This window comes from Protomyctophum bolini (genome assembly GCF_963924005.1).
Source record: "Protomyctophum bolini genome assembly, chromosome: 2".
Taxonomy (NCBI): domain Eukaryota; kingdom Metazoa; phylum Chordata; class Actinopteri; order Myctophiformes; family Myctophidae; genus Protomyctophum; species Protomyctophum bolini.
Genome location: NC_137863.1, coordinates 35,918,221 through 35,945,759, shown reverse-complemented (window position 1 = coordinate 35,945,759; position 27,539 = coordinate 35,918,221). Strand labels below are relative to the sequence as shown.

General features: G+C 43.7%; 1 protein-coding gene across 5 annotated transcripts in view; it reads right to left on the bottom strand.

The window, feature by feature from the left end:
* The window catches only part of arhgef10la (Rho guanine nucleotide exchange factor (GEF) 10-like a), a 154,764-nt gene that overhangs the window by 101,841 nt on the left and 25,384 nt on the right, over positions 1 to 27,539 (bottom strand). For 3 of the 5 annotated variants that reach the window (XM_080780426.1, XM_080780425.1, XM_080780424.1), the window contains exons 5-17: positions 23,478 to 23,570; positions 22,509 to 22,639; positions 21,139 to 21,234; positions 20,261 to 20,369; positions 19,059 to 19,162; positions 17,531 to 17,608; positions 15,608 to 15,787; positions 14,340 to 14,456; positions 12,877 to 12,969; positions 9,915 to 10,085; positions 7,905 to 8,050; positions 6,654 to 6,829; positions 1,582 to 1,697 (exon numbers count right to left, since the gene is read on the bottom strand). In XM_080780426.1, coding sequence (XP_080636552.1) covers positions 1,582 to 1,697; positions 6,654 to 6,829; positions 7,905 to 8,050; positions 9,915 to 10,085; positions 12,877 to 12,969; positions 14,340 to 14,456; positions 15,608 to 15,787; positions 17,531 to 17,608; positions 19,059 to 19,162; positions 20,261 to 20,369; positions 21,139 to 21,234; positions 22,509 to 22,639; positions 23,478 to 23,570 — 1,610 coding nt within the window. The remainder of the gene's footprint in view (positions 1 to 1,581; positions 1,698 to 6,653; positions 6,830 to 7,904; positions 8,051 to 9,914; positions 10,086 to 12,876; positions 12,970 to 14,339; positions 14,457 to 15,607; positions 15,788 to 17,530; positions 17,609 to 19,058; positions 19,163 to 20,260; positions 20,370 to 21,138; positions 21,235 to 22,508; positions 22,640 to 23,477; positions 23,571 to 27,539) is intronic. The other 2 variants (XM_080780427.1, XM_080780428.1) reach the window with 2 other exon arrangements.

The following is a 27,539-nucleotide window of genomic DNA, read 5'->3' as shown; positions in this document are numbered from 1 at the left end:
ACTTTTATCTTAAAGAAATTATGTTTTGTAACACCCTTCTTTAAGGGCCTTATTGTGGTCTCAAGCAACGAGTCCACTATTGTATATCGTAATCTTTAATGATATTCCTGGGTCCGTTTGCCGAGCTCTGGTCTGTAACGTCATATGTGTCAACCAATAGGAAGACAGAGGGAGGGAGCTGTGCGTCAATACATCATCATGATGGATGGATGGAGTAGAGCGCTACACTCGTGCCAACACTGTTTCTTCAGGAACAGTATTTTCTAGTTACACTGTATTTTCCTATGGATAAGTGTACAGTAATGTACTTACGTTGGCAAGTGCAAAAATGCATACACAGTAATGTTACTGCAAAGAGTTACAACTTGGGAACACTGGCATTCCCTTGGCACAGATACAAGCATGATAATTGTATTCACTGTCATACCATATATACTGTATACTCAATCCAGGTGCAGAGATGCTGTACTAAGCACTGACATTTTTATATATGGTACCAGTACTGATATGAAAACTGTAGAAACTGTAGAAAGCTCACATAAACCACCCTGTAATACAGTAATAATGCAAGGCATTATTTCAAGTCATAATGGTCGCATTTCTTTCCTGCCTCAAATGTTGTGTTCATTCAAACTACCATATCCATTACAGTGAAGTCCAACAAGTCAAATACATTTCTCAAAGTCAATGTCCTGACTGAGCCAACGTATTTCCCCTGTTTGTTTTGTGGAGAATTATATTACAACCAAGTGGAGGGTGAAAATCAGCCTTTTGGAGCAAAGCCAATATTGCAACTCTTAAGGACATTGTGCTCGTTAAAAGTAAGGCAAACAGGACAGCACCATTAGCCACTTTAACTATTGCCCTATTTTGGTCATGTCATTATAGGCTATAAAAAGTGTTTAACCCATTTTGACCTGAGATCAGTTTCTAAAAATGTCTTCTACATCATGACAGTTTTCTGAAAAAGCTATGTTTCTATGTCGTTCTTCGATTGTCGATTAAAAAAAAATAGCAGACCTACAAGCTCGTAGCGCGCCACTCGGTGGCGTGCTATGAGCTTGTAGATCTGCTATTTTTCAATAGCTAAAGCATAACATAATGCTAACACCAAAAGGGGTTCCCGCCCAAAAAGTGTTTAAAAGATGGAGAGAGCCTCGCCACTACAGGTGGCCAGTCTTGAAGAAGAGCCTCTTTGGTGACTTCCTTTAAGCACTTTTGACCTAGATGGTGTTATGTAGCAGTCACGGTGTGTATGTACTGTGTCATGTTGGTATATGTCAAGTAATGTATTTGTATTTTGGAGTTATTTGTCATATCTGCCGTGTGCAAATTTTGTTTAGGAAGGCAAACTAAAAATGTATTTTCTGACAGCATCACCAATGTCGGGCAGAAACTGTGACTAAATATAATAGCACACACTGGATCTATAGCCTTGCGTGGCCAGATGATGGCAGATTGGTCTGGTCCCAGGCTACACTGGAACATAAAGATTCTTTCATTTTCCTTTCCGACATCATGTGCCTGTAAGCAGAGTCGGCTGGAGTGAAAACTGAGGTTGAAGGAGTGACGTGTACGTACCTGGTAGGTCCCCTGCAGCGTGCCCACCAGAAGAGTGACCTCCTCCACCACGGAGAGGTCATGCTGCAGCTCCTGCAGCTCCTGGTAGAGCCGTGGCGGCCCCAGGATAGCTTTACCTGAGAGGAGAGGACCAAAAGGCATGCAGCGTCAATTTACAATGTACAATTATGCACCAAGATGGTGCCACGTACGGCAGCTTCGCCTCGTGCTCCTCTCAGCCAATGCAGTTTTTTTTTTACTTATAATGCTGCTGCATTGTCTGAAGGAAGCCAAACTAAAATTTGTTTTACTCTTATGTACCTGTACACAAGATGTAACAAAGTACGTACACACACACACACACACACACACACACACACACACACACACACACACACACACACACACACACACACACACACACACACACACACACACACACACCAGGTATTTCTTATGCATCGAGGGAAGGTTTACTGCTTCTGTTTGTTTGTTATCTACAGTATACTACAGCAATGCCCTGCTGACAGAGCATTTGCATTCACGCAATAAATAAGGTATGGACATCAATAGATGCACAGAAAAAATGCACATTGTTCATGCATACAGTATGAAATATGCATGACATATTTACGAGAACAAAACATAAAGGCACAATTGCTGTGTCTGAACTAACTTGACCTATTGGGAGTTGGGAGAAAACAAAACTTCTGGAACTGTAAAACTGCCGGTGGCGCCACCAATAAAGACAGTTCACTGCCTGGGGTGGATCGATCGCCATTTACTTGTTGAGTTGCAAAAGAGTGCATTCATGAGCCGAAAGAATAGAAAATAATAATCAGAATGGAGAAACTGTTATGCGGAGCTATGGCGCCTTTTTCGCTGGGCAAAACAAAAGGACAGCACTGCAGGTGTCTCATTAAATGTGAAATTCAGCATCGATTCAAAGCATCACACAGCCTCTCTCCCTCTCCCGCCACCGGGAATCGATAGCGTCGTCTCCTCCTGTTTGCCACTCTCTCCTGTCCTTCCCCTTGGTTTCACCCGGCCCACGTCTGTCCCAGGCAGCAGCTTTGTGAGCAACAGTGCCTAATTACATCTTGCAGGTAGATTTTAGCTACAGCATCTTGAAGCCTTCCGTCACTGCTGTCACTGCGGCCACGTAATCAAGTGGGCTACACTATAGTGTACGTGGTGGAGCTCGTCGGTAGGCTGGCTTAATGAAGCATGGCCCTGCTGTTGTTTGTCTACACACCTGCGTGTGCGCACCCCCCCAAACACGCGCACGCACACAGAGAGTGAAAGCAGAGTCTAACTCTGAAAGTGGGAAAGAGAAAGAGACCGAGAAAGGGAGGTGGGCTCGTGTTATCCCTGTTAAAGAGCTTCATTCTATCCTTTGGGGAAGGTTTAATGGGAGCCCTGACACGGACGTCCACACACATCTGTCATCTGTGCCAGACAATCAATAGTAGAGATATCTGGATATAAAGGGGGGGACGTGCTGTGTTGTGTGCTACAAGAACAATGACTGTGTTCCCGTTCTCCCCCATGGGGAGGGGGATTGACTAGACTGCTGTTCAGGTTTTCCTGAGCTCCTCCTGGGAGTCGTGTGGGTCTTGCTGCCGGACGTGGCCCCGGAGGTGAATGTGCTGAGTTGTAATCCAGCGTAATCCCGTTGGTAAGGCAGGGATTGGCTTTCACACTTTTTTCCACACAGACACGGCTATTCGCACCAACCGCCGGGCATGCACTGTTGCTAGCTTGCATGCTATAGCTAGCGAGGAAGCAAGCTGAGCCCAGAGGGACCCTGCAGCTTCCCGGATCGCAGATGTCCTTGCTTTTACTTTCTCTTTATAAAAAAGCAATCTAATACCTTGCTAGGGTGCCAGCAACGGTATAAAGAAAAGTTTGTAAAAAAGTAAGAAAAAATGTGTCAGCCTTCAAACCTGTAGCAACTGTTCTGTGATGTTCTACCAAAATACAACTGAGAGGAAGCTCCTTTCTTCTGAATCCATGTTAAGCAGTAAACACCCCTGTTCTGTTTGTTCGTAACTACAAGTCAAAACCTGAACATAAATTATTAATTCTGGCAAGCTAACCGAGCACAGCTTCACTTTCATATGCTTATTGCTGAATTCATAATTCATCGAATGATGAAAATAGGCGATCTACAAGCTCACATTACACATTGTGAGGTTGTAGATTGGCTATCGGAGCCATTTCTAAAACAGTGGTATAACGAAGTATACATCTGGTTATACAGTTGCACACTTTCACCTGAGACCATGCCCAGAGGAGAGGACTCACAGTCTTCCACTGTCCAATGCTGTCCAATACAATGATTGGAAAGAGTGGAGTTAGGGCAGTGTGTGCGCAAAACTAAAGGGATGTGGCATCGACCCAGACAGCTTGCAAGTAGGCAGAGAAACATGCTGGGGCCTTCTCTGTCACTACCTACAGTTCAATGGTCTCTATAGGCACCGGTGGACAGTAAAGAACTACATTTACTCTAGTACTGTACTCCAGAAATGCTTTGGTGGTGTCTGAAATGCATGTTGGGAAACATTTCAAATACAAATATCATACTTTTGACTCCACTACATTATAGAAAGTACATTATGAATGAACCACTTCTTAAGGCATGTTCACAAGCTCACACCGTGGCACATTGTGAGCTTGCAGATATGCTATATTCAGTATAAATGTTTTTGTAATATGCAATATGCCCTTTTGAATACTACTATTTTTATTTTTCAGCAAGAATGCAGTGCCTGCTGGCCTAGCAATTCAATTCAATTCAAAGGGCTTTATTGGCATGAGAAAACATATTAGCAGTCCAAGCGCATACCACACATTGGCGAATGCCTGGGTTCGAGACTTCCAGTCCCGATCCAACAACCTTTGCTGTGTGTCATTCCCTGCAGTCTCTCTCTCCCTCTCCACTATATCCCATCATTAATGGCAGAAAAGCCCCAAAAATATATATATAAAAAAAGAATGCAGTGCTTCGTTTCACTTATATATATATATATATATTTGACCACAAGAACTGTGGTTGAGTTCATTGTCTACACTACAGGATAGACCGATAGAGGGACTGACTGAGACAACCAGAGAGAGAGAGCGAGAGAGAGAGACAGAGAGAGAGAGAGAGAGAGAGAGAGAGAGAGAGAGGAGCGTAGAGAGTCGAGACCTGCATGTCCCAAAGGAAAAGGGTCTTCGTCGATATAACGGAGGGCACCAGGGCCTGCAGGAATGAAAAATGAGTCCATTTTGAACCAAGCCGAGGGAACGTTGGACTTCTTTAGGCAGGACGCCCCGCCGAATGACATCACAGAGGCTGAGACTATAAATAGAGGAGGACAGCATGTCTGGGCAGACAACTGAGGAACAGCCCCGCCGCAGATGCTCGGGGAGGCTTGTGGCCAGGCGTGATTAAGGTGACTGCTCTACTCTCATGTCAAAACCATAGGGGAAAAAAAGAGACAGAAAGTACAAAAGTCACACCTGTGTGAAGTGAGGGGCCCTCTTATCGTCATACATCATGATGCATCACATTCCGTGCTCAGCCAATCAAATCATCTCAAATGTGGTACACACAAACACACAAAGCTGGGCATAGGAGGAGCTAACACCCCTCAAAAATTAAAGACCAGGCACCCCAAGGCACGTTGTGCCAAACAACTATAAGGTTCAATGCGAGTGACAGAATAGAAGAAGCACCTGGAATGATCCTTCCATACCCACCAGCGCCACCACAGCCAAGTCGTGAGTGAGTACCAGTAGTACTAATGAATGATAAAGGCGTGTTGGGCCATTGTTGTGTGCAGTGTTGCGCACCGAAAATAGTCATTCTACAGTACAAGCTCACAACACGCTGTGCTTGTAGTTTTCACCTGTGTGCAACCAAGTATAATGAGGCTATGGCAATGAGGGAGATAACTTAATCCACTGAGAGCCCAAGCACTCTTCCCTCAGACAGTAGCTGCTCACATTGCATGATGCGTGTAGCTCTGCAGAAGCGCCCCACCCTGGCACGTTTATCAGGGGGGAATCTCATCAAGGTCTGTATACATGGGAGTTTTATGAGGGATGGGATAAGAAGTAGTGTTTCAACCACCTGATCCCTATCTAGTTCGTGCTGGCTTGGCTCTCTAATTGGGGAGCCGTCAAGGATGGGAATAATCTCTGCAGATTGATGACTCCGCTCTAGATGTGTTTGTGGTCTATCAGACAGTGAAATGAGACTGTTGGGGTATGATTCAGCACGCAGGCCTCTCCACCACCTCTACAATCTCACACACACACACACACACGCACACACAGTACACACACACACACACAGTACACACACACACACACACACACACTCACACACACACACACACACACACACACACACACACACACACAGAGTCCATTTTCCCCCAATAAGATAAAACAGCCCCAGGCAGGTGAGAGCGAGTGCCTGTCATCACTATTCTCTTCACAAACACACCCTCCATCAGAGTGACAGACGGCCACGGCTGTGTGTCTACAGCCCAGCCTTCAGCTGGGACACTGCAGAGCAGAAACAGATTAGCCTTCGCTGAGTCAGAAAGGACCAGAAGTCAGTCCAAGTAATGAGATTAACAAGACTAGGGAGAGACGACACGTGTGGTACTGGATAAACTGTATGTTTTCTTGCATGCGTTAGGTCTTTAGAGCCATTAGGCGGCACGTGACCCAGGTCGATATTTTTGCTAGGGAATAATGGAATGGAGGAGCGCTGCCACTGTATCTACACACATGGAACATAAGACTGAATGGAGGAGCGCTGCCACTGTATTTACACACACATGATGAGATGAGTGCAAGATGAGATGTACAGTATGTGGCATCACCATATTCCATAAATGTAATTAATTCCAATCCCCCCCCTCGACCTAAAAAGTAGTGAAAATAGCAGATCTACAAGCTTACAATGAGGGCCCAAGCAGCGCGGTGTAAGCTTGTAGATCTGCTATTTTCACTAGTTTGGGTCGCGGGAAAAAAACGCCTAATGTCTGTTTTGGGTGTTGAGCTACAAGGTTAGAGAATAAACACTGAAGTACCTGCAGCAGAAGCCCCAGCAGACCTCTTGGCTCCCCCGCCCGGCTGGTAGAGTGTGTCCTTGCTCTGGGAGCCCTCCTGTCCCACCTCCACTACCTGCACCTGCTGCAAGGGGGCGCTCCACTTCATGGTGTATTTGGGGCCGATGGGGACCAGGCTGCTGATGTCAGGGGGCCCCCTGGTGGACAGACAGGTGGACAAAAGCAGTGGTCAACCATCTAACAACAAGCACTGTCTGACTGAAAATTTGCTGTCCATTCATTCTTACTACAAAAAATAAATTTTAAATATATATTTGTACTTGTTTTTTAGTGATACTTTGCTCTTTTGTCATTTCATTCTATGTCATTTCATTCTATCTATCAAACATCAACAGTCAACAGCAAATTGTTTTAAGGCATTCATTGACTGAAAATGTAAGAGTAGTAATTAGTAAATGGAAATAATACTAAGGGGGAGGTAGGAGGTATAGGAAATCAAATACGCTCACAAACTATCTCCTGCAAACAGATAGTCCATGCACTCCCAATAGGTGGAGAAACTGTGAAATTCTTTGAAATGTCACCAGGAAAGCTTTTGAGGAGCAGGAATTAGAATTAGATGAGCCATGTACAGTGCATCACCAATTTGTAACAGCGGATATGAGCAGTTCATTGCTATTCATGTATTCCTGTAATCAGACACGCAATTGTGATCGGTTTTGTCAAATCACAGAGGGCAGACAAAGTCAAATTTGGAACACTCAAGTTTTGGACTCAAGACATGGGAGTGATGATTAAAGTAGAGCTTTGGGCGACAGTCCTCGACAGGAGCTTTGCAAAGTAGAAAACAAGAAAATCTCTCATACCTTCTCTGGTAGAAAGATGAAAGACACTGTCACAGAGGATGAATTGGAAAGGAACCAGGAATATATTCTGTGTCAGTAATCTAGGACTCATGTTTCTACCGTTTGTATAAAGCTGACACAACTTCTGCAACCGCCCGATAGTGCCCCAAACTCGCAAGTAGCGATTTCTCATTGCTATGATGTTTGGCAAAACCCAGAACTTCATGTCAGGGCCTTGTGGCGATTCTGCATGTTACAGTAGAGCCTAGTAATGATCCGTATGCAGCCTGCATAGCAAAACAGTAGAAGGCTCCACGCTGAAACCTCACGTTATTGTAGCATTATCAAAACCAATTTTAAGAGCTTTAAGGGGATAGCTTCAGCTGTGTTAGCTTGTTATATACACCGCCGCACCGGCGGGACTCACTTGACATTTATGTTGGCACAGATGAGCACATCGTCAAAGAGGAAGACCTTTCTCTCCTTGGACTTCAGGACTTGGCCTCGCTCACCATACACCGTCTCAATCAGCGTCTCACAAAGCACCAGTGACCCCTGCTCCGAGCTCAGTTGCTAAAAAGGGACACAGCAATCAGATCAGAGCCCGAGGATGACAGACATCACAAAGGGGCCAATCCTCCAGAGTCCAGTGGCTGGAGGACACAAGAGGACAGAGTTGGGGCCCGGCGGAGTGGCTGTCTCACTGGGGATTTGCAGCACATCCAGGGCGGTGAAGGTCATTTGACAAACGTGTTACATGCACGTATGTGCAGACCCGCGCACACACACACACACACACACACACACACACACACACACACACACAGAGATGTGTGTCCATCAACCATTAACTTTGCTTTCCAGAATAGGAGAGTGAATAGGACCTTCAGCTGAACAGGGCTGTTTCCGACACTGATTTTGGATCGCCCTTCTGATCTACCTCTCCCTCCATCAAATGAATACGTCATGAACACACACCAACACACAGGCTGCACAAAGACTCCAATAACAGATGCAACCCAAGTTACCGCATGTTGGCAGAGGTTCCAATTACCCATTATGTTCGGGGAGAAGAAATAACAGAAAGTCCCTTTTATCACTTTGGTTTCGGTCTGCTTTGTATCTGCCTAAATTGATTTTATGCATTGTACAACGATCTCCAAAGCCAGATTCATCAAAAATGTTCAGTGTAGCTAAAGTCACAGACATCTAGGGAAATCCAGACAGGCGACTCGCATCGCAGAGACCAATTTGATCATCGTTTTGATGTGTCTGTGTTTCTTTGGAAGAATATTCACCTGTGTTTTGGAAGAGAAATTTTACTTCTCGCATACATTCTACGGCCTGTGCAGACACCAACACATCTGACCAGATCTCACTGAATAGGAACTGGAAGCCCTGTCCGTGAACTGTCTGCAAGCACTTCTGGCTGTGGCTCAGGCAGCGCTGAGGACGACTCATTAGTGTAACAGGATTGTGGATTTGAGAGGTGGGCATGTGTCATTCACGGAGTGCACTGCACTTTACTCTAGTGTGCGCGTGTGTGCATGTGTGCATGTGTGCATGCGTGCGTCTGTGTCACATTGTTATCTGCCCCATTCAGGTGACTTAAGATACTTTGAGACAAAGAATGAATATTTCATAGGACGGTTATGGGGGCAATAGCAGAGACTGCTTTCCTATTGAAATTCTGCAGTCTCACTGCTGCAAATGGAATTCTGTACGGAGCTGTGGAGATTGGCCCAATCAGCTCATCTCTCACGGTCCTGGAAAGCAAGGGCTGATAGAGTGAAATAAAACGAGAAAAATGAGAGAGAGAGATAGAGAGAGAGAGAGAGAGAGAGAGAGAGAGAGAGAGAGAGAGAGAGAGAGAGAGAGAAGTGTGATGGAGATAGGGGACACACTGAGAGGCAGGTGCTTTTTTCAGCTTTTTGTGGTGTTTGTGGGTGGGTAGAGAGATAGAGAGATAGAGGAGAGAGAGAAAAAGAGAGAGAGAGACTGGAAGGACTGATCTCTCACGGTTTCCAATTAAATGTCTCATTTACCCACTAATTCGTCTTATTCAGGGGAGCATTTGTTCAGATTTGCTGCGGCAGGATTACAATTTTAAAGTGGTAATGGAGGGGGGAATGCCTCTGCCACTGCATTTAGGCATAGCTCAGGAACCATTAATGGGCATCGTTTCTTGTAGATAGCTTTCCACGAAATAAAAGGAAGGGAGAAATGCTTTCCTAAATCAATGTGTGGGAGAGTGATACAAGTGATGGCTATATGCACGTATAATAGGTAGATGTTTGGCCAACATTGAAAAGAGGCAAGTGGCTCAGAGTTTGGGACTCACACGTGTGTGTGTGTGTGTGTGTGTGTGTGTGTGTGTGTGTCTGTGTGAGTGTGTGCGTGCGTGTGCTCAATACATATGCAGGGGTGCGGCAGTCACCTTACTAAGCAGTCGGTCGCTGACACTGCGCGCTAGCTGCTGGGTCTCCGCAATCTGGTCTGCCACCCGTTTCTGCTCGTTCAATTTCTCCGCCAGCATCTCCAGCTCAGTGAGAGCCAACTGCAGAGGCAGGCGATCCACATGGCACTTCGGGGTGTTCTTCAACATGTCCTAAAACAAACAAACAAACCAAACAGACGTGATATTTTTTACATACAGAGAGAGCCTGCTATATGTCTATATTTTCCCTTGTGTAATAATCACCACCCTTGTTTTCTGTCTGATAGCATTCATTGTTCTCTATGGTTTTGCTTTGAACTGTGCTGTACTGTGCAATTCATTTATGAAAGATGATAAACACATTGTCTTCAATGAATAAGTGTCAGTGTTTGTTTTTAGCATGACCAACGCACGTTGACATAATAGTTCTTCATCAGGGTATTATTATTATTATTTAGAATTCACTTAAAAAGTTAGAAAGTGCTTTACAAAAGAAGAACCAAAAAGAAAAAGCTGGATTGGCTGTTCTCTCTATTAGGAGCTCGTAACCCCAATAAACAAAAGTATTTGCGTTCTCCAGCCCTGGATCACGTAGTGTAGCATCAAGCCTCTTTAGAAGTTGTCAATCACAGACATTATGGTACATTACTGTACATTGATTTACCTACGGTACGTATCCTGTGATTGTCTTACAGTAAGTCGTTGGCATGTGTTGTATCTGACACCTAAGAAGAGTAGAAAAGACTCTGAGCAAACCTTTTTATTGAAGGCTCCTGCGATTGCCTCTGTAGTTTGAGCATTTATTTCCCATTAATGTATGACACAGTACACTTCCTATTAGGAGTTTAAGGCCCGGAGAAAATTCCTGATTCACATTAATAACTTTTGAATTCATGGATAATCGATGCCTTCTGGGGGATGAATTGAGTTACTGCAATTATGGTGGAAGTTCGAATAGAGTTCAAATCTAAGCCTTTGCACAGAACTGAAGAGTCAAGTCCATTGTGTGTGTGTGTGTGTGTGTGTGTGTGTGTGTGTGTGTGTGTGAGAGTGTGAGACAGACTGTTGCAGCAAAATAAATAACAACTAGGCTATACCACGAACGACCAACACAATTATATGACCATGACTGTGGGATCGATGGGACAGCATTGAAGTGGTTCTCCTCCTGCCTGACTGGTTGGAACTTGTGTACAAGGTTTCTTGGAAAGGTACCCTCTAGCTCAGTATTTCCAAATAACTACTGGGTCGGGACTCGGGACCCATTTGCGATTTTCATGTCCTACAATTACCGTTAATACAAGTTATTTCAAATGATTATTGAAAATAAAAGGAGCAAAGGAGCGAGAAAACAAGAATTTCATATGCGAGGGGGAAAAGACGAAGGCGATGTGATAGATTGCAAGCTCGTAGATGTGATATTTTTGCTAGTTTGGGTCCCGGGGAGACTTCAAATTCTCATTTCACATCTCGAGCTAAAAAGTAGCCTGAGATGGCTACTTTCTACATCTCATCTCTCACTGTGTCTGATCTTTTAGGCTCTAGTTGCCCCCCGCCCGCTACCTTTTTACTTTGCACCAAGCCCTCCTATCACTGTTGTTGATAACAACTATTTTGCGCTTTCCTTCCCTCTGGCACACATGGTAAAGTCTGCATCGCTGCATGCCTGACTGACATCTCACAGAGGATGTCTTCCCATAAGCTCAACGCAGATTGCAGAAAACAACCGCGATGTTCTTCCCTGAAAAGCCCTGCCCCTGCAGAAATCTTTCCAAATTGCAGCGATCACTTGATCCTGTAGGCTTACACTTATTTTACAAACAACATCCGAAGGATCAGAACGTTCCTCGCTAAAGGATATCTCCAGGCCTGACTACTGTGGAAGGTTATATTTGTGGCTGTTACACACTAACATGCTCCCTGAAGCCCTTACAATATTGGCATAGCTAGACTGTCAGAGGCCCAGGGCTGAAACTATCTCAAGGGGCACTTGAAAAAACAAATTAATAATAGCTGATTAATTATCATAGGCAAAAAACTGACAGTTATTTAGTCAAGCATGCCACAAAACAGGCTTATTCTGAAGGACACAATAAAGAAAGTCACAATACAGTAGACAAACCAAGGACAGCACACAGCACACCACTGTACGTGCATCGATTAGTGAATGGTCCAGCCCCACCGCTGTTGGACATAATGGACAAGTGAAGTGACCCAGCACCGAGGAGGGTCTTTGTCATCGCCTCTCAGCAAGGCATTGTAGGTTGGAAGCAATCCTTACTTGCAGGTGAGCCAGTAAGGTAGACAAAGAGGGTAATAATTGCCTACTGTAAATTTAGAAAAAACAAAAATCACACTTGTGTGAATTGCGGGGCGTTCTTATACATCATCATACATCACATTGCGTGCTCCTACACACAAACACACAAAGCTGTGCATAGCAGGGGCTAGCACCCCTCAAAAAAGAATTAAACATAGCATGTTGTTTAGACCGATGCTATGTTTGATGTGTACCTGGTATCATATAGTTTGTCATCCTTAAGGAAGACTATTCTGTTGAAACTTTGGTATTTTAATAAAAAAATAAACCTTTTTTTTGCATCATAGCTACGAGTTATGCGGCTACCTCCTTATTCGCATCCTGTCGTTTTGACTAGATTTAATGTGAAATAGTCTGATTTCAAACAAAAATGGCTCTAGATGAAAGCATAATGCTAAATGCTTAAATTGTATTTGCAATTTGTTAGCTAACTTGCAAACTAACACTCCTGTAAATGATAAAGGTCTGACTTTATTTATCAAGTTGTTATCCATTATCAAGTTCCAGGATTTCATTTTCGGTACTTGGACATTGCTGCCGAACTTTGGACCCTACACTGAGTTTCCCATATTTTGCTTGCTTCAGTTTAATAACAGTAGCCTTGAGAACACAAAATTAAAAAACAAACCACAGCATGTATACCTGCAGGAGGAGAATGAATTGAGGGAATCTCTGAATGGGCTTCACCATTAACCCATACAGGGTAATCCGGTCAACACTGGATGCTTGTTTCTTCTGAAAGAGAGTTAAAGATGGGAGTTGGAAAGAGTGAGCGAGCAAGAGAGAGAGAGTCAGGTCAAGAGGCGAGTAGAATGAGGAAGAAAACTATATATTTCTCCTGACAGAAAGCAGAATGAAAGTTTCTCCTGCTTTGATAGGAGCAGGATAGATAGAATACCCTGTGGATAGTAAGTTGTGTAGGAGTGTGTCTTGGCACATACAGCTAGTTAGTGATATCAGGGCACGTGTGCCAAAGGAATCGGTTTGTGTGCATGTGTGTGCGTCCATGCCTGCACGTGTGTGTGTAGCACGTGGAAGTGTAGGTTCAGGTCAGTACACAGAAAGCTATATTGCAGTGGTGCACTGTGCAAGTGTGCATTATCGTGCTTTATTACAAAAAAAGGGGGGGAAAAGCATAAAATATGTGCAACGTTGACAGGTTCAGTGTAATGGTAAATTGTCAGATGCATCTCGTGCATTTATAGATGGGGGCGATGCACTGTGGAGGGAGAAATAAATATTTGTTATGTACTATAATGTGCTTTAACCCATTTTGGGCGGGAACCCTTTTGGTGTTAGCATTATGTTATGGTTTAGCTTTTGAAAAGTCGTGAAAATATTTATTTCAGAAAACTGGAGGATTTAGAAGATTTTAAACTTCGAGGTCAGGCCTAAATGGGTTAAAACCACAATGAATAAAGCATATTTTCCTGGAGTTCACAAAAGCACACCACAGCTATACCGTATGTATAAAAGTGAATGAAGATGCCCGTCATTGTCGCGGCGTGGCATTTACCCAGAGCGACTTCAAATGACAGCAGGTAGGGTTTAATTGTCCAGCTCAAGGACACCCACTATAACCGTTGATGGACACACACTGGGTGTGGAATAGATTGCACATGTGCCCTTTTGCACCATCTCTCTAAATGGTCAAATACACATTCACACATTCACATTGGCCTTTGCATTTCTTCCAGGTTTTTCAGAAAACTTTTAGGATTTTAGAAGAATATGTGAAAAACCAAATGCATGGAAAATCACACCCATGTGAAGTGAGCAGTGCCATTTATCATGGTGATGATGAATGATGATGATGTGAAGAAAAGCAAGGGCTCGCAACTCACTTTTGTAATGCTCCAAGTATTTATTCACAATCACAGCAGGCAGGACACACAACGTTTCGACCGGTATTGGTCTTTCTCAAGTATATAAGTATATGATGATGATGTTACGTCACATGACTGTAAGCACAGTGACCGTGCAGACTAATAGACTACAGTAATTCTACACAGTCACATGTTGGAGCGGTTAGCGTCGCTCAAACATGAAACAAGAAGAAAAGCGATGGGATAAAGCAATCCACCAAATACTTGAATGAATCTCACCTTCAAGAACTCCAAGAAGGCAGGCTTGGACATGCACGCCTTTTTAATGAGCGCCATGGCATTGGTGAAGTTGTTCACATAATCGCTGTAGACGTCGAGCACCATGGACTTGGAAAACTAGAAGGAAACAAAGAACAATTCATAATTTAGTCCTCATTCCTTTGGGGTATTTTGTGAAATCTGTCCTCTACATTTACCCGACCACTTAAACCCTCTGTTCTTAGCGTAATGGACCTGAATTAGGCTACAACTGTACTCCCTTCTACACTGACTCGCCAGTCAGGTGGTGCCTCTGGGGGGCACCACTTGCAAATTTCGCAGATTGCAAATGGATGGATTAACACTGAGGACTTTACTGTGTATGTGTGTGTGTACAGTACAGTATCTATGTCTGCCTGTGTGCCAGCATGTATCTGTGAGGCCTGCCTATAGCGGGACAGACATTCATTCTCTCTCCTTTCAATTAAATCCACGCAGGGCACCCGCTGGCAGCAGTACCAGACATCGGGAAAATAAGATAATCACAAATTGGCGAATCCGAATTAACCCTTCACCTTCCACGGGGAGCCAGCAGCACCATATCCCTACTGTCACAGTGAGGGCCATTACCAAACATTACTGCTGGCCCCAGAGGCTGACAAATGCATGGCCACATGAAAAGGGAAAAATCGATGAGGAGCACCATCACAGTTCCACCGGCCCTTTGCTTTCAGCGAGGACTCATTTGGTGGCCCGACCTGTGAATATCAATGGAACAACACTATAATGACCGACTGAGAGGGAGAGGGTCAAAATGTTGCCTGTCTAATAGACAAATAAAGAGCGGGCCTTAAGGACGAGCACACGGCCGAGGGTCTCAGCTCTTAACTGAAAGCTCATACATAACACCACCATATTGTTGCCAGAAATCTGTAAATGTGTATAAAATAACCCATTGGAGGTGGTGGTGATATGCATCACGGCTATAATTGACTCCATGTTTGGGGTAAACTACTCCCGTTTGCACAGTCTCAAACCTGTACCTTGTTATAATGCTGGTAGTGGTGAGATGCTGTTTTAATGTTAGATAGAAGTGCCAAGAAGAAATGAGCCCCTTTACCTGCGGCAAACAAGTTCCTGATTGAATTTTATACAGTACACCGGCATAGGCAGAATACAAACACCTACACATGCACGTGCAAACATACTGTAACCAAAGCACAAATAAATCTCCAATTTTCATGTTCATTTCACACAGACATGAGGCACACACATGCACACACACTAACCGAAGCAACAAATAAGTCTCCAATTTTCTCGCTGCTGTCCCACTCAGCCACACGTGAAGCCAGGGCAATCTGGAACATGGAATGACACTGCGTGATCTCCCACAGTCTGAAGAATATAGGCCTGATTTTCCTTGGGCTCAGGATTCTGGGATCAGCCTCCATCAAGGGTCTGTGGTACTCCTGATGAGATTGAGATAGAAAATGCAGTTCTTTTTTTAAGGTGTCAACGTTCTTTATGCATGCATTTTGTTGTGGGTAACGCGCGTGCGTGTGTGTGTGTGCACACGCATGCACATCAGGCATTAGTAGTATGTGTCGGTTTGCAGCGAGTGGACGGTATATCCTCCATCTCATTAGTTGTTCCAGACAGCAAAAACAAAAGAAAAGAACAGACCGACAGAAAGAACACTCAGCTCAAGAAGGATTTACCCTACGCAGTCAGAATACACGGCGAACTAGTCTACCGTCTACTGAACACACCCGGCATAGTCTCGACAATGTCTGAAATGTAATAATGAATGGCAGAACGATAATGACTAAAGACAAGTCCCAGCGGAGGTAACGATGCTAAAGCAACATCAGCTAGATGCGGGGCCACTGATTGACTCGTCAGCCCCCCTAGGGAATTATGCATAGACCTTCTGAGACGAGATTCTTTATGTACTGGAAATAAAGAAAGCGGTCTCTGGAGACGAGGGAGATAATGTTGTTGTGTACGAGCTGAACATGAAGCCCAACAGAAAATAACCTCTATTTGAAACACAATGGGATGGACAGGTGTTTATTTTATACTTTATAAAATACTACTTTATACTTTGTATCATTGGATTTTTCAAGCCTGTCTCAGCTGGACTGTACATCCATCATGGCAAATTAAATGTAGTGTAAGTGATTTTCTTTGGTTAAAAAGCTCTATATTGTGATAGTACTCAATACTCTATTGATATAGAGCAGCGGTTCCCAAACCTTTTTGGCCTCGCACCCCCCGTTACCTCCCGACCTAGCTGACAAACCCATGGAAATATAAATTGCACAAGCTATATAGAGATTTATTTCCTTTTTATCCACATATATGCACATAATATGAACCTGAATATGGCATAATATATGCAGCATAGGCTATATTCCGCATATCCTTGCCATATACTGGCATAATATGTTAATACATTTAAAATAAAACCATGGCACCACCATTAGCCTTTTCATGTCGCGCAACCCTTAGAAGGCGCTTGCGCACCACAAGGGGTGCACGCACCACAGTTTGGGAACCACTGCGTATAGAGTGTTTGTTCAGTAACAGGAGTCTCCATGTCTCTCCAGCGTTTTATTAAACATAAAATGCATTTTCAGAAACTGAAATTCAATGTCTATTTAAGCTTGAGGCCTTTTGCCATTCATATTAATTTTACATGGAGCGTCACTATTTACCTCTTGGCCAGACTTGCTGGATAACAACAAGACCCATTTCAAATTGGGCAAATGTGAAACGTATCAAACCTTTTGTGTCATCCGACAACAAAAGGTCTATCTCCAATCTCTTGCTGTCTCGACAGCAAGAGATTTCACTAAACATACTTCCAGTGATTGCTGTTGTTTCCATTTCAGCAGGTGTTTCTTTTTGCTTTTCTCCGTGAGGAGATAACATACCAAAAAAACAAGGGATTAAAGAGAAAGCCTGACGAACCCCATCCTGTGAAGAGCCAGTCTCTCTTTCTCTCTCTCTGTCTCTCTCTCTCTGCATCTGCACGACACCTCAGGAGCACGCAAAGCTGTTTCATTAAAATGATTTACGCCAAGACACCCGGGTAATTTAACTCTTTTAGCTTGCGACGCCTACGTGGTGAAGGTATTGCACATGGCAGAGAGGGGGGGGGGGGGTGTACTGGTTTGGGCTCTGGTCGTGGTGGCGGGGGGCCTTCTCACCTGCAGGATCCTCCTGAGAGACTCCAGGTAGCTGCGTTCGCTCTGAATGATGGAGCCCAGGATATGGCGTCTGACAACCTGGGGGAAGACACAGGCAAGGACCTGTCAGGATAATTCAGGCACCTTAAGAGGACATGATGGCGAGGGGGGGAGGGGGGTGTTTGAGGCGCTGCGGCTGCGGTGTGATTTCAGCTAAGCAGAGAACAGGTTGATGGATGGCACTATAATCATGTGTTTGTCACAGGGAGGTAAAGGAGTTGAAGCGGGGTAGGTCGCTATGAAGGAGGCTCCCGTTGTTCCAGAGCTTAATATGGTTGATGTTTTACCCATTGACATGAAAGGAGCTGTTTGGTTTTTTTTGTAAGATTCAATAATCTCCAGACAGCATTACCTATAGAGTACCTAGAGATGTGAAAAGAAAAGAAAAGACGGAGATGGTAGAGAGCAAATGCATCCATTTGAGTACACATGCACATAATAGCCTAGGCCCTAGAGCATAGATTTGACATGCTGGAGTCTTATATAAACTGTCTCTTCATGCAAATGCACGAAGTGCAGATACTACATTAAACCAGCACCATTCACCACCTAATCAAAACAAATAATTCAGCTGCTCTGTTCTCCCAGAGCACTAGCAAACTCGGTGGCTAGGCTAGCTAGTTTCTTGGGACATTTGTGGTCGTAGTGACTACATCTGTCATTAAAAATATATATCTTTTCAGCGATTTTCTTAGTTTTAAGGGTAACTCGAGGGTGTGGTTTAACGTGATTATTGCCACTTCAGTGATGGTTGCAGAACTCGACTACTGTACATCTCGTTCCTGACAGCATAACTGTCGTGGCAATAATCACGTTAAACCACACCCTCTCGTGTAATATTGCTTAAGTGAGCCATCAAGATAACATTATTATTATAACGATCTGTGCAGCATATACCTGTACATCATAACCACGTCAAAGTATAATCTTTTTTTATAGTACATTATAAAAAATATGATTATTATTTGCAGTGGGGGTTCACAGAGTGAGGTTTTGAACATGGATTATTATTACACTTTCCATTGTGTTCTCATTATAATTACGATTAGTGCCCCTTCATGCATTTCTCCTGCATTTTTGTTTTAATGCTGCATAGAACAAATAGATACAAACTTTTCTTCATTCCTCTGTGTAATGAAGCAAAAGTATGGCCAGCACACTTAATTTACACATTGTGTTTTTTATAAATGTGCTTCATCAGGTATACCTGACGAATGCCACAGAGGCCGGAACGTTTTTTTCCGCCTTGGTAAATACACTTTTTGGGGAGCTTTCACAAACATGTACAGACTTATTCTTTCTTTTGCAGTTTGTTATTTTTGTTCAAGCACCCGTTGAATTAGCCTGGGATGTGCGTGCACCTCCTGACCACAAACTGGTGTTTTCTGCATGTGACACGTAGTGCTTGTTGACCTTCTATTTTTGCAGACAGTGTGAGACAATGTGAGATACCGGTGTTAAGAGGCCGGTCCACAACTAACTCATGCACCTGTTGGCTGCTCAGCCCCTCTGGCATGGGGCACAGCTGTGGTGGAGGGTGCTTGACATCTGATAGAGCCACATCCAGGTACCCTGCATCATCATCCAGGTCCTCTGCAAAAGAGAGAGACAGAGAGAGAGAGACAGAGAGAGACCGACCGACCGACCGACCGACCGACCGACAGAGAGAGAGACAGACAGACAGATACACAGATGGAGAGAAACAGAGACACAGGGAGGTGAGGAAAGAGATTGGGAGAGAAGCAGCATTAAGAGCCCTCACTGCAGCTGGAGACATAGTGACAGTGACACAAAGTTTATCACCTCTGTATATGTACAGTATACAGTACGTATATAGAGTTCTATACTCTAAAACGACAGACAGACAGACAGGAAAACAAACACTCTCTGAGCAAAGTGAACACAGATAGTCTGCAAAACCGGCGTCCTCTGACACACTCACTTGTCTGCAAAGGCCCTCGTAGAAATCTCTACTTCACCCACAACACTCTATACTAGAAGCATGCTTCGTTCCAATTAAAGACTTTGGAATGATAACATGGGGGTCTCAGCCCATCCCATCACCCCCCCTTGACCCAACACTAAAATTAGCTACGCTGGCCTCTTTACCTCGTCGTGATGGCTATGAGATTTAGTTTTAGGCGTGAGGGGATTGATATCTGTGGTTTGTGGAGCTGCTCAACACACTATCAATGGATGCTAATCTCACTCCATTGTCCAAGGGTGTGAGAGCTATATCGTATCACGTGAGAACACAACTTCTTAAAAAGAAAAAAATAATGACCACAACGCCTCTCTTTAATCTGGGTGAAGCAGCTTAACTTACCCTTGCATCGTTTTGTCTTTTGTTTGTTTTTTCTGGGGGGAAAATCTATTCATTTAGAGCTATTCTTTCCTGCTGTTGTCGCTTTGTTTTGTTTTTCTAGTAATGCAGGGATTGGAAAAAGCAAATGGGGAGACTTTATCTTCCATCAGCTTCCATCAGCTCAAACAATACTTTGGTTTGGCAAACATCGTACACAAGCAGCTCAAAGAATGAGTTCATATCGAGTTCACAAGACATTTTAAGCAACTCACACTTCTCATACACAATCTGCATCGCTAAATAAATGATGACCTTCAATGCACGAGGGCTAGCTGGCATAAGTTAGTTAAATATAGAAAATGCTTGGAAAACTTTCACAGGCTTACCCGTTTGGTCTTTCTTGTGGAGGAAAGAGACCCGGCGCATGACGGCTATTTTGGTCTTCTCAATTCCATCCTTAGTTCCACTCTTGGCTGCCTTCATTAATTGCTGAACCTGGTTGAGAGGAGCGAGGTGGGCTGTCATTTCCCAAGGAAGAAGCTTGCCTAAGAGTTAAGAGCCTCAAGCCTACAGTGTTCCGGATAATGAAACAGTGATTCAGAAACATGCAGCATTGCTCAATGTGGGGAGAGTACAGTTGACCACAAGGCACCCCGCCCTGAGCATCACAGAGACCCTGCAACCAGACTCCACAGACCCCAGAATACACTCATGGTGCTAGTATTTTTAAGTGATGCCACTTCAGGAAACTAGGTCATTAATTGGGAGCGACTTGCCGTTCAACAGGCAGAATACTTAAAGTAATGTGTCCCGTAAACCTGTCCTCGTACCACACATCCATAGAATGGCTGACAAACATGAAGAAGGAGGCGATAATAAATTGTATTTGGATGATGTATGTAAGCATTCAGGCTACTTCATGCACAATTGCACATGCGTTGTATTGGCTGTATTAGTTCTACGTAAGATGACATTGGTGCACTGCCACGGTTACAAAAAACTCTCTCTAGTAATTATTTTTTTCCAGACCATCCCATGTACTGTATATTCCAGCAGCAGAAAAGAGAGCAAATAATAAAAAAATATATAATATGTATTCTCATTATTATCTTGGGGTTGATGAAAGCAACAGCATTAGAGCAGTGAACATGCAGTACATAGTAGTAGTACAAATAGTAGTTCCTATTCCTATATTCTGGCTTTTGGCTTCTGAATTTGAAAACACTGTGGTAGAACTGCCGTTGTTGAACAGCCAGTGAGGTACCTTGGTGTCACCGTTGTGCTTGCCGGCCAGCCTCATGGCCAGATCTCGTTTGGTCCTGGCACAACGCTCCCTCAGCCGACGCACCTCAGGGGGGAGCTACAGGTGACGTACGGGGGGGGGGGGAGGAGGAGCGGTGGACGGGTGAATGGTTGTGGCGTGGCGGGATGAAGGGGTGTGGGGCACGTTAAGTAAGCCACAGGGGGAAGGACAGAAGGAAGGAAGGAAGACCGAGGGCGGAGGAAGACCACAGACAGACAAGGGAAATGGTAGAAGTGATCAAGGCAAAAACAAGCAAAGCAACACCAGGGATTAATCACCAGCTCTAAGAGTGAAAGCTTTAAAGCAATGCTTTGGTCAAAAGGGCTAATGAATGGCTGGCTGAGACTAACAGCCACTGATTTGTGGAGGAGGGGAAGGCAGGCAGCATGGGACAGACATGAAGGGAAGCTAATCTGTCGCAAAATAAATCAATAAATAAAAATCTGCCAAGGCTTGCTTGCGTTAAGTAGTGAACCGAATGAAAAGGCAAAATTCAGACAGTCACTGTGTTTCTCATGAAGGCTGTGTTGGCTAAAAAGCATTGGCGATATAATTAAAAGTGTCTTCCTGTAAGTGTACTCAAAACCTTCCTTTTGTGTTCATTGGCTTGGGACAGGTATTCAGGAGAGCTGAGAGAGAGTTTCATACAGCACCTCCCTGTAATTACACCTCTGGAATGCCTATCTCATTTCTGTCCTGCAACAAGCACTTTTCCCCCCTATTCTGAAAACATTGATTTAAATCAGGATATTTTAAGATTCAATGGAGTGATATTCATGCACACACTGTCAATATGTAAATATATGTAAAGGTATAGGTGTTGGGAATTTGTGCATTAATAATCACACAACTCAGCACAATATGATATTCTCATTATTACCTTGACTATTTCAAACTGTCCCTGTGGCTACAATGACATGCACAGTGAATGCTGCAGGTGTCAAATAGTGGCATGACGTGAATGTGAGCACAGTGCCATCATGTGGAGGATCAAGACACCACAGTCACGCCACATAGCTGAAGAACAGTGTCTCTGGCCGAGCAAAGAAGAGTGTTTCTTAGGCATTTCAAACAGAAATGCTTGTTGTTTACTTGCAAAGACAGTGTACTAGATGGCTCTTAATAGCCTGGCTTTGGCCAGACTGATAACGTGGATTCACTCACCCTACCTCCCCGGTAAGGAGGCATGAGTGAATCCATGTTATGTGTCTGGCCAAAGAGAGGCTCTTACAGTATATATTTCTCATCTTGTAAGACAGAGGGGGACAGACAGACAGACACGAGCATTGACGTGTACACACCCTCCCATACACACATGCACGCCCACACACCTTGCTGCGTGTTGGTAGTTTGCTCTCCGTATCAGACTGGTCATCATAGCTCTCAAATTCACTGGAACTCCAGCCGTTGTCTGCCTCCAAATGGCCAACATCTCGCTGAACATCTTCATAGATCATGTCAACTAAAACACACAGATATACAGTGTTCACAATCACATGCAAACGCATGCACACGCCACACATACGCACAGACACATTTAGTAGCTGTAACTGATACTCGATACTCGATTCAGCAACTTGCTCAATGGCACCTCAACAAGACACACAAGCACAAACATAAGCAGCACATACACTTCCAGGAAGCACTGTCACTTTAAGTAGAATATCCATCTAACATGAAACAATACCTTCAGAAATCCACTACAAAAGTAGACGATGTTTGAGATCACACTGAGATTCTTTGTCAAATGGAGGATCGATGACAGACTAATGCACATAAGTTACACAAATGGTCTTTCTGCCCTTGTGAAATATCCAATTGATCCGACTTGGAAAAAAGGGCTCTTATCTCTGATAGATTGATAATGAACGAATCAGCACAATTAATGCTGATCCAACCACTCAAAGAGAAATGTTTTGTAAGCGGTTTCCAGTGCAGACCAGGCACCTATATGCACCATGCTGCTTCTTTGAACACACACACTCATGTGCGCGTGCACACACACACTCATGTGCGCGTGCACACACACACTCATGTGCGCGTGCACACACACACTCATGTGCACGTGCACACACACACACTCATGTGCGCGTGCGCACACACACACTCATGTGCACACACAAACACACACACACACACAGACACTCATGTGCTCGCACACACACACACACACACACACACACTCACACTCATGTGCGCACACACAAACTCATGTGCGCACGCACACGCACACACACACACACACACACACACACACACACACACACACACACACACACACACACACCACTTGGACTGACCTTCCTCAGGGGAGAGTGGGTCCTCACCGGGTACATCATCATAGATCACGTCAGGACTGTCTGTCTGGGGCTCAGGCTCCACCTTGCATATCCCTGGCACAGAAAAAAAACACTGATTTTGAATGTACTCTAGAGTACAATGGATACTGTCCTTTGCTACAAAAAGACTACTATCTCCCTCAACTCCTATATAATTGTCTGCCTACCTACCTATCTATCTGAGAGTATGTGTAGTTATCTGTATTCTGTAGGACAAGAGATGAAACCTTGTCAAACCTATGCAGCCCGAGTCCTTTTGGTGAAGCGAAATAGATATTACACCCTCTTGTTAGAACTTTACCCACTCATACCCAGCATGCATCTGCAGTACATTTACATGCTCACTGCATCTCTACTCCTCTCCACCACTTCAGGGAGATTGGCTCTCAGGTACATTTCGCTGTAATGGTTCTGTGTGAGCCGCGCATCATTGTATCTACCTTGTTTGAGGTATTGACCTGCTCTATATCCACACTCTGCAGGATTTGTCATTAACTGCGCTGAGGGTGTTTCTGCCTAATTTGGCTCAGTGGGCTTTATTGATTTGGTCTTAAACTGTGATTTGTCTGCAACACTTTCTTCTAAGCCCCTACCAACAGGCAACAATCACTGTTTTCAATTAATCTGACAGGAGATGTGTATTCTGCTACGGATTATAGTCAATAGCTGTCAACTAAACTTCTAATAATCAACCTTGGATACAATCCATGAAATGAAAAGAAAGTGCACATTTTCCACTATAAAAGTGGATTATCTTCACAAATGTTGAGTATGCCTGGTTTGCCTGGTGAGTGGTGGTCCCTCATGGTAATAAATAACCTACAATCCATGAAATGAAGAAAGAGCACATCTTCCACTACAAAAGTGGATTATCTTCACAAATGTTAATATCTCTCTCTGTCTTTTATACATTCCCTCTCCTCTACTCTGTATTCAGAAGCATTCAGAATAAGAAAGGGAACCACTGGATTTTAACTAAGTCCCAAATGATCAAAATATCAGCAAATAAACAAACCCTCTTAATACAGTGCATCAGAAGTTCATCACAATAGAACAACTCTTATACAGAGTCTGAGTCTTGTGCCACCAGAAAATCCTTCGCAGCAAAGTGTGTGCGGTGTTGTTGATGCACGCAATGAAGCATATTGTGCAATTCATATCACAAAATATCGGAATGCACAATTGCCACATCAGATCAGAGATAGGCTATGAAAGGATGTGGATGCTTGTTATAATATAAACAGGAAATATTCCATAATTCAAAATGATACATGAACACTTGGCCCAGTGGCAACACAATGGCTAAGTGAATAAAATGACTGTGGGCTGCAGGCTTATAGTAGAACACTTCAATATAATACAAGCATGGAGGCTAGCAGCGAGCAACCCCCACACATGTACATCCATTCCCGCCCTGGTGTTCTATATACATAATACATTATGACATGAAGAAAGCCTCTTTGCCATGTTTTTCATGAAAGTGATTCAGTCAGCTATGCTAATATGGTGTTCAGTCGTTTATCTGTGTTTGGAAATCCCACCGAAGAATGTTGTCAACATCCTTCAACAGATGTTGTGAGATTTCAGTGCTTACCAGGACCGTGTTCTAAGGTCATTTTCAAAGAGAATTATATGCTAGATTTTCCACATTTTTTTTGTTTGTCATTTTAGTCGCCTGAAATGTTTGTTTTAGTCTAGTTTTAGTTGACTAAATATACAGTTTTAATCAACTAAACCTGCAGTTGATTTTGTCGACAAAAAAATATTTTGGTGGGCCTCTTAATGCTTGATTTTACACATGGTTGCATGCTGAAAATAGCTCGACAAAATCAACACTGGGTGGACACACACACACACACACACACACACACACACACACACACACACACACACACACACACACACACACACACACACACACACACACACACACACACACACACACACACACACACACACACACACACACACACACACACACACACACACACACACACACACACACACACACACACACACACACACACACACACACACACACACGCCTCATTAAGAAGGTAGGACTTCATACATTCTTGACAAGTCAAGAGCCGGGTGTAAATTAAAATTATGTATCATAATATAAACACCAGCCAAGAGGGCACCCAAGTCTGAGGGTAAAGGGCAGGGGCCCAAAACCACCCTGGAGTCTATCCTCTGAGTATAAACCTCACTGCAGTGAAGTCATGATACTGGTGTCAATAATATAAGAATAAAAATGGAAGGGATGTCCGCACACTGAGTTGTAGCTCCCAGGAAAATTCTTTATTGTTACGTTTCGACCTCTGTGGGTCTTCGTCAGGTATGAATCATACCTGACGAAGACTCACATAGGTCGAAACGTTGTAACAATAAAGAATTTTCCTGGGAGCTACAACTCAGTGTGCGGACATCCCTTCCATTTTTATTGTACGTATTTTTGACCAGCACCTGTAGAATTTCTGGAGATGTGCGTGCTTCCTGTCGTATCCTATCAATAATATAAGAATAGCCAGTAGCCACCTTCCATTAATGTTTAAAAGTTAAAACGGTAAAAACTATCACTCCATAAATGTTCAGGTAGCCTAATTTGTGATGCCATCCTTTCCAGGCAATTCTGTCCAGAGGGTGGGGCAAGGAGGCATTCCCTCATTTGGCCAGAAATGATTTTTCAAAACAGCAGTGCTCGTCTTCAGGGCACACTGAAGGGATGGAGTAGGTCATGATCAGTTGCCAACTTGCCAACGATCGGGCCGTGGACCTGGGGGACATGTACGGGACATGTACCAGTGGGCCGTGGACCTGGGGGACATGTACGGGACATGTACCAGTGGGCCGTGGACCTGGGGGACATGTACGGGACATGTACCAGTGGGCCGTGGACCTGCAGGACATGTACGGGACATGTACCAGTGGGCCGTGGACCTGCAGGACATGTACCAGTGGGCCGTGGACCTGTCACTACATTAGCTTGTCACCATGCTGCTTACCAACGTCACAAGCATTTGTTGATAAAAGCAATAGCTGCTGCTTAATACTTTTCATTGGTTAAATATTTATATTACCTAGTCCTAGACTTAGTACTTAACCCATTCAGGCCTGACGTCGAAATTAAAAAAAAAGTTTTCTAAATCATGACAATTTTCTGAAAGATTTGAGGCACATTTTAATGATTCTTCAAAAATAGCAGACCTACAAGTTCATAGCGCGCCCCTCGGTGGCGCGCTATGAGCTTGTAGATCTGCTATTTTTCAATAGCTAAATTATAACATAATTATAACATAATGTAACCACCAAAAGGGGTTCCCACTCAAATCGCATCATGCGTTGTGATCTTGTAGATCAGCTGTTTGCGCTACGTAAAAGATAGGGAAAGTCATATTTTTTGTAAAAAACAAACAAAAAATAAAAGGTTAAATAACTATATTCTGATAGTAATCATTGCTATAGAGGGTTTGTTCAGTAACATAGGTCTCCCTGTCTCTCCATCTCCTTAATAAACAGAAAATACATTTTCAGGTAGGTGACAAAATTTCAGCCAATCAGGAGAGAGTAGCTATTTATGAGCTTAATTGTTAGTGTTCCAGTTCCAATTGTGTCTGCTCAGTGCTCATTTCTTTGTTTCATCACTCCCAGTTTCAGTTTCAGACAAAAAAATCAGTTTAATAAAACGCTGGAGAGACTTGAAGACCCCTCCGTAACTGAACAAGCACTTAATGATTACTATCACAATATAGACCTTTTTAACACTTATTTTAACCAAAGAAAATCACTTACACTACCATTAATTTGTGCGCCACTTTTGTGTGACGAAGTAGGGCATAATGTACAAAATGAGAGACACTAAAAAGTTGAACCTATGCTACCAGGTTTCTGGCCCGACAGTAATGATCCGTCTCTGAATGGAACCAGTTGGAACTAACTAAAGGAGAGAATCCATAAGAACAGACCTGTGTGCATTCACAGTAGTAGTAGCAGCAGCAGCAGCTGTAGTAGGAGATCAGG